Source organism: Dermacentor andersoni, chromosome 8 (genome assembly GCF_023375885.2).
Source record: "Dermacentor andersoni chromosome 8, qqDerAnde1_hic_scaffold, whole genome shotgun sequence".
In the NCBI taxonomy this organism is placed as follows: Eukaryota; Metazoa; Arthropoda; class Arachnida; order Ixodida; family Ixodidae; genus Dermacentor; species Dermacentor andersoni.
In genome coordinates, this window is record NC_092821.1 from 133,589,831 (window position 1) to 133,597,975 (window position 8,145).

The 8,145-nt window shown below is 46.2% G+C and overlaps 1 protein-coding gene across 1 annotated transcript in view; it reads left to right on the top strand.

The window, feature by feature from the left end:
* The window catches only part of LOC129383353 (uncharacterized), a 28,849-nt gene extending 21,116 nt beyond the window's left edge, over positions 1-7,733 (top strand). The window contains exons 6-7 of the mRNA XM_055067811.1: positions 3,517-3,648; positions 7,403-7,733. Of these exons, the coding sequence (XP_054923786.1) occupies positions 3,517-3,648; positions 7,403-7,612 (342 nt within the window). The 3' untranslated portion in view covers positions 7,613-7,733. The remainder of the gene's footprint in view (positions 1-3,516; positions 3,649-7,402) is intronic.
* The last annotated feature ends 412 nt before the right edge of the window (positions 7,734-8,145 follow it).

Here is an 8,145-nt window from a genome sequence, read left to right on the forward strand (position 1 = left end):
CTTGAACAGAACAAAATGCTTGATCCCTATCAGTGTGGCTTCCGAGAAGGGCGCTCCACTACCGACCATCTTGTACGTATTGAAGGAAATATCCGGGACGCCTTTATACATAAACAGTTCTTCTTATCAATATTTCTCGATATGGAAAAGGCGTATGACACAACGTGGCGATACGGGATCTTGCGAGACTTATCGGAAATGGGCATTCATGGTAATATGCTAAAGGTAATAAAAAGCTACTTGTCCAATCGCACTTTCCGGGTAAAAGTTGGCAATGTCCTGTCACGTCCTTTTACACAAGAAACTGGAGTACCCCAGGGTGGCGTGCTCAGTTGCACACTCTTTATTGTTAAGATGACAACACTTCGTGCATTCTTGCCACCGGCCATTTTGTATTCCGTCTATGTGGACGACATTCAAATAGGTTTCAAATCCTGTAACCTCGCAGTGTGCGAGAGACAGGTACAGCATGGTTTGAACAAGGTGTCAGGGTGGGCAGAGAAAAACGGATTTAAAATCAATCCTCACAAGAGTTCATGTGTTCTTTTTACACGAAAGAGAGGCCTGGTCCCGGATCCTTGCTTAGAACTGTGTGGTCAACAAATTCCTATCAACAAAGAGCACAAATTCCTAGGTATTATACTTGACGATAGACTCACTTTCATTCCGCACATCAAATATCTGAAAGAAAAATGTTTAAAAACAATGAACTTAATGAAACTTCTATCCAAGACTACGTGGGGTAGTGACAGAAAGTGTCTAATGAATCTCTACAAGAGCCTAATACGGTCACGATTGGATTATGGGGCTGTAGTGTATAACTCTGCCGCCCCGAGCGCGCTAAGGATGCTGGATCCTGTCCATCATCTAGGTATCCGCCTAGCCACTGGTGCTTTCAGAACAAGCCCGATCGAAAGCCTGTATGCCGAATCGAATGAGTGGCCGCTCCACTTACAGAGATCATACGTCAGCTTTGCTTATTTCCTTAAAGTGCACTCCATTCCTGAACACCCATGTTTAAATACCATTACCGATATGACGTATGCTACACTCTTCCGCAACCGTCCGTCTATAAGACAGCCTTTCTCGCTTCGAGTGAAGGAGCTTAGTGATGAGATACACGTCCCACTCCTCAAGCTTCCCTTAATGCACCTAACCAAGCCCTTACCTCCTTGGGAGTGGCAGGTGATAGAATGTGACCTATCTTTTCTGAAAGTCACAAAACACGCTCCAGAGGTCGAAATAAGAATGCATTTCCTAGAAATTCAGTGCAAGCACTCGTGCACAGACTTCTACACAGACGCTTCTAAGTCACATGCCGGAGTGTCCTATGCAGCCGTCGGTCCATCCTTCTCGGAATCTGATATACTACATCCAGAAACAAGTATCTTTACGGCAGAGGCCTACGCTGTATGGTCGGCTGTAAAGCATATAAAGAAATCAAAACTCCAAAAAGCTATTATATATACAGACTCCTTAAGTGTGGTGAAGGCCTTAATGTCACCCTACAAACATAAAAATTCTGTGCTTACTGAGATCTATTCCGCCCTGTGCAAAGCTTATCTATCTAACCAGCAAATCATCATATGCTGGGTACCCGGCCATAGGGGAATCGAAGGTAACGTTTTGGCAGACCAGATGGCTACGTCAATTACACTCCCTGCTGCTGATAATACTGCCTTGGTGCCTCTCACAGATCTGAAACCTTACATACGAAAGAAATTGCGAAACCACTGGCAACGCATGTGGGACGCAGAAATAAATAATAAACTGCACGTTATTAAGCCGCAGTTAGGTATTTGGCCCTCCCCAACAAAATCTCGGCGAACAGATGTCCTATTCTGTCGCCTCAGAATAGGAATCACATTTGGGACCCATCATTTTCTACTTACTGGAAGTGAACCTCCAACCTGTGGCAGATGCGGTGAGAGGCTGACCGTCCTCCATGTCCTCTTGGAGTGTCGGAAAGCTGAACCTGAAAGAAAGAAACATTTTCCGCTAGCATACCGTTATTACATCCCTCTGCACCCGGCTATGTTTCTTGGTCATGAACCGCTTTTTAACACCAAGGCAGTCCTCGACTTCTTAAAAGATGTAGTTCTACACGTTATAAGCCCATTAAATTCGTAGAGCATCCTCGCTCCAGAGGATGCCGCTGCGATAATTGTTTCGAATAGCACATGCCTCCAGGCCCTTGTGTTTCAAGGGCTCTAAGGAGGCAGTAGTGCTCTAGCATATCTTATATAACCTGATATATCTTTAGACATCATATCATTCTTTGTAAATGTGTCTTATTGTTCATAGTACAGTTCATAAGTCATCGCCATAATCTTATTATACAGATTTTACGCACGTTAGCGCTACCATTTTTAAGGCCCCTCTACAGCCACGTCACACCAACTTCATAGTACTCATGATTTCACTGCCAACTAATTAACACGGACATGGCGCTCTTTGGCCATATCTGGCCCTTGCGCCACTAAACCACACGCATCATCATCATCATTTTAAACGCAACATAGCTCATCGAATTTGGCACAATGGTAGTGAGGCCGTAGCGATCTATGCGTCACTCTGCATTCATAGAGGAGCTCCAGGGGTAAAGCTACCGCTTAAATGTCGTATTCGTCTGTGATGAGGTTGTTGGCGAACACCTCAGACATGGGACAAGTCAACAGGGACAGAAGCTGTCAGTCTCGTTCTGTGCCGCCTTTGCGATGTTTACCTCAAAGTAAGTCGGCGAGGTGAGCGGCTACTCACTCTTCACTCGCTCTCCAATAACTTTGCGGGCTGCTTACTCACTCATAGTCGTGTACACCTACTCACGTTCCTGCCGGTTCATACTCAGGTTAGGAAAGGTTAGGTTAGTATAGGATAGATTATGTTAGGTTAGGTCGCGTTTATAGTCGCTTCGCTGGCACCCACTTTCACTTTCCACCGTTCACTCACATATGTACGCACGTACATTTACGCTCGCCGACATCACGCTAACTGTGCGCTCTGAATACACGTCACTAACTTTGTTCGTGCACTGCCATTAGCGGGCGCTTCACTGTTCTTTTTATACACACTCTCGTCCGTTCACGTTTACCTCACACTCACCGTCACTTAGTCACGTTGCTCTTCGTCCAATCACACCCTTCGTCACAGAGTAGCGCTATTTCGCGCGCATGCAGTGAGAGTCGAGCTATAGTGTGAGTCTGTGTGTACTCGTGATTGAAAATGATGGGATATGCCTATCACGCATATATATAGGTATGCAGCGACCGGCCTAAATACATAGACCGTCCTGATGAAAAAAGAAAAGAGGACACCGACTAAGCAAAAAAAATATTGTATGGTGAAAAATTAAAAGACGTTTCCGGCTCTCATGGAGAGCCGGTTCACAATCACGATGGGGAACAAGGCTCCCGCCTGGTAGCCGGAACGTCTTAATTTTTCACCAGGCGGCATTCCGTGAAACCTTGGATTTCATATACCGCCTTGAATGTCTTTTGTTCGCGTTTTTTTTCTCAGGTATGTCCCGGTGGTGGCTCCGTCCTCAGGGCTACGTTAAATTATTCGGAAAAGCACTACGCCGTGATCACCACCATTAGGATCATCAGGCGGACATTCGTCTACGATGACGAGAGGTCGTTTGCTGCCAAGGTGAGCAAAAGAATTTCCGTCTCTAGAAACTTCTTACTCGCTTGCGCCCGATCCACGCAGGCGGCAACCACTATAGAGGCTCATTGATCATAGTGTAATAGGCGGCGTCCACATCCACGTCGCCACAACGGTTGCTGCCGAGTAAGAGAAACGGATCTCGAAGGCTACGATTTTGCAAACTGTATGTGCCAGAGGAGATTTCTGAGCCGGAAAACACGTCATCAATGCCGTCTTTTATACAGTACCCATTGCCAAAAGGAGCAGTGACTCATAATTTCGAAGTAGTAGAGAATGCCACACGCTTCTCTCGAACGTAAACGGATAACAACTGCTAGTATGAAGTTTGGGAAACTGTATCTTAGGTTGATTATAAATTAGTCCTCGATAGGCCTGGCCTATCGTCGACCCTCGCGTGACGTCGTGGTGCATTACCAAATTTCCTGAGAGAGAGAGAGAGAGAGAGAGAGAGAGAGAAGGATGCATCGAAACACAGGGACGTTAAGCAGAGGCAGTTCCGGTTGGCTACTCTGCACGGGGGCAAGGGTGAAGGGGGGATAAAAAGAGAAAGAGAGCGGAAGGGGGAGATAGAAACAGATAGAGACTAGCACGACCAAACCGCGTACACTGCAGAACGGTAGGGCGCGGCGTTGTTACAGTCTATCGTGAAGCACCGCACACCGCAGGAACCTTAATAACGCGAGTAAGACCTTTAACATGTATATATATATGTTCTGTGGGAGTACTGACCTGAAGCTTTCAGTTCTGATCGTGGTCGATTGTCCAACTGGTCCAGTACTCTGCACAGCTCTTGTCTCTGAGCACTATACCGCGGGCAGACACAGATAATATGGGCGAGCGTCTCATCGATGTTGCATGTTGCGCACGTGGAGCTGTTGGCCATTCCAATAAGGAAAGCATACGAGTTCGTAAATGCAATGCCTAGCCACAGACGGTACAGCATGTTCTGTTCACGTCGTGGTAACCCAGGCGGTAGGTACATCCGCATGTCCGGAGACAACGAACACAAACGACACATGGTGAAAGCGTTCGAGTTCCACAGAGGCAAAGTACATTCACGGGACATCAGAAGTTTGCGAAGGTTGTGTAGAAGTAATAATCTACGTATGATGCTCCTGCTCATAAAATAAATATTCTGGCGGCAAACGGGGAAATCCAGTGCGTAGTTACGTAGCGACGCATCGACTTTCATCATCATCATCATCATCATATCATCATCATCAGCAGCAGCATCGTCATTCTGTTTTATGACCACTGCAGAACGAAAGTTTCTCCCAGCGATCTTCAATTACACCTCTCTTACACCATCCTTTCTTACTGTTAGAATTACCCCCGTCTTGCGCTTGTATTGTGCCCTCGTCTTATGCATATAGGACTGCCACCTTTCCCGAGAAAAATATGCAAATTTAAAATTAAAATTCAAGTTAATTTACAAGACAGCATGCTCGAAGGTCGAGTTCATATCATCACCGGGAAGGCAGGCGAGCGGGGTAGTGCCGCCTTAGTAATTTTTAGACGTACTGTGTGCAATAACACACAAAACAAGAACAAAACCACGCGGTGATACGCCCAGCTCAATCTCTGCAATGTTAAAGTAAGCTGAAACGGGCTCATGCAAAATTCAGTGTGCTTTTAGGATGCTGCTCACGCTGCTGTTGTCGCAAATAACTAATTCGTAAGCAGCCACTAGAGGGGCTGTGGACTGTCGAGCTGCCCAGTGGCAGCCTTTATCCGTGGCGCCGTTGTCCGTTTGCTGAAGTAGCCGGAAATAAAATGGCTAATTAGTAGATGTAATAATTACCGGCCTGGGAACAATACAGCGATGCACGGAAGTGTAGATTAGAACAAAATACATGCTGCTTTAAATAAGTACCCCTTTTCTGCTGCAAGGCTTCGCCTATTAAATGCAGAAATCAAGACGTTTAAAAAAATGTTTGCAACAGTTTAGCTGTCTACTTTGTGTGAATGACAGACAGAGTGCTTTGCAATGCAGCCTACAAATTAGCCGATTGACTGACAGCCGGGGAACGCGACAAATGGCTCGTCGATGTTGTGGTCGAGCATGAAGCACATGACCTGGGAGTGATGGGGTGGAGAGAAGAGGAGGCTGTCAAGCCTAGTTTTATGCCGGGCATCCTGCTTCGCAGGAATTTCGGGAGTGATGGAGGGGACACGTGACCGGCGTAATGCCCTCCCCCGTCCCATTTTCGTCCGGTCTTATGGCTACGCCCCTGCTTTGAGGTAAAGCGCAGTGAAGGTGTCGCCCACAGATAGGTGAAATAGGTGGGTACATAAACAACCGAATAGGAAGGAAAAAAGTTAAATGGACAAAATCAGACGAGGGCATTCACTGAACGAAAAGGGCTGAACTGCACGAAGGGACGAAGTGAACTTCAAAAACATCTTCGATCGTCGCCAATTTGCAAACATGCGTGAGAGCGGCCAACTTTTTTCTTTCGTATTTTTAATTTTCTTTTATGGCTAGACTTCGAGATTGTCACGCGACGCCTTCCTCGTAGTGTGTGTCCTTCCTCCGTGATTGCTGCCCTGCCGGTGCATCAGGCAACAGAGAGGGGGTCAGCGACGGGACGGAATAGGTGGTGTTAAAACATGGAGTCTATGACTTCTTTGCGAATCCGCAATCGCTTCCGGCGCATGCGGTTAGAAAACGCACGGCATTCGAGATTCGCTTCCTGTTGCCCAGAGCGAGCCGTCACTGGAGCGCGTATTTGGACAGCACTTTTTGAAAACTGACAGGGCAATTTGCTATGGCGCGTTAACAAAATACAAGAGGCAAATTGCACACTACGAGTGTCATTGTGTTTATACAGCCACAGTTGCTCATTTTCGATGTTCAGTAATCTAGCAACATTGGCCATTACATAAGAGCCTTTCTTCAGCTGTGCATCTAACCTATGTATATATAGCCAGCGGCGTGTTCTCTTGATGCTGCGACCATCACATAGCGTGAAGCCCTGTATCGAGCTGCCTCCGCTGGTAAAGCCGTGTATCCGTGGCTATTCGCTTGGGAGCGCATGAGTAACGGCGCGCGAGCGCGTATCTATTTCGAATTTTGGATGTTTCGAGCGCTTTTGTTGTTTCTCAGAAAAACCAATGAGGCAAAGCTGAGCACTAAACAAATGCTTGATTCGGAGGTTATTTGAGGTGCCCAACAACTTGCCAGTTGATATGTTTGCAATTCAAGCAATAATTTAAAGGTTCACTAATTAAAAGTAATCATTAAGGTAGCACTTCGTGATAAAAGAATACTGGCCGTAAGTACATACGACTACGGCTACTATGCAGTCGGCACGAGTTCGACAGAGCTGATGGGTATATTTAACATCTTGGTCCAAGTTAGCTGGGACACCCTGTGCATATATATATATATATATATATATACATATGCTTTCTGGCGTATGTTACCTTCCTGTCCGTATTGCTCAGCTACCCTGAAGCGAATAGATGGTATCCCCTTTATTAAAACCCATCTGTATTACACATTCGGCTGTAATTATATATATATATATATATATATATATATATATATATAGTGAGACTGAGGGTGCAGGACGCGTTTCTAGCGAGGTCCTCAATAAAACTTGGCAATGTGGGGAAAAAGCTTTCCATCGTGGATTGCGGACCTCAAACAGGTTCGACGTAATGCTAATGGATTTGTCTCGCATTTCACCGCTGAATCCTCACTGAATTTCTTTCTTTTCGTTTTCACGTGCAGTTGTGCAACGTAAAGGCCTTGGACTCCACCGTGCCGTATGGCATCGCTGTCTACGATATCGACTACGACGACTATGAAAACAAGTGCTCCTCCCTGAACAGAAACAACCGCAACAGTCGCCTGAAGGCGGTGAAGAAGGTGGTGGAGTCCTTCAGGAGGCAGAGTTTGCATTTTGACGAGGATACCTGTAGAGAGTACGCGTTGTCCTAAGAGTGGCCACCTGTTCTTGTCCTCGGCCCCGACACAGACTGATCGCGCGAGGAAAGCCGTGAAATATAATAGTCATAGTCGGTGCTGCCCGACTTTTTTTCAGCGAACAGCTGCTGACACAGGTGTCGCGATAACTAAACTTATATAAATAAAGAAAGTTATGTCTAGCAGACCGTGCGTCACAGAAAAACTCTTCTCGCATTTGTTCGTCCTTTCGTCACACTTTGAATGCGTCACGCTCGCTATGACGCAGGACAATGGAGAGAATATAGTCCCTAGTAAAATTACTATAGGGAATTCTCGTGCTGTGGTCGTTCACTTGCACGGCAACTGTGGTTAGTAAATGTCTGATTTTGACGCCTGTGGCTTCAAGCATTCTTGCGGTGTTAATTACTGGGCTATATCTGTCTTTATTAAAGGTGTTAGCATTTCTGTGGTTACCCAACGAGTAAACTGTCCGTCCGTCCCTTCCTCGCGTAAGACGGATCAATATAGAGCCAGCCAGCTGTGGAAGAAAGAAGTCGACGAACGCG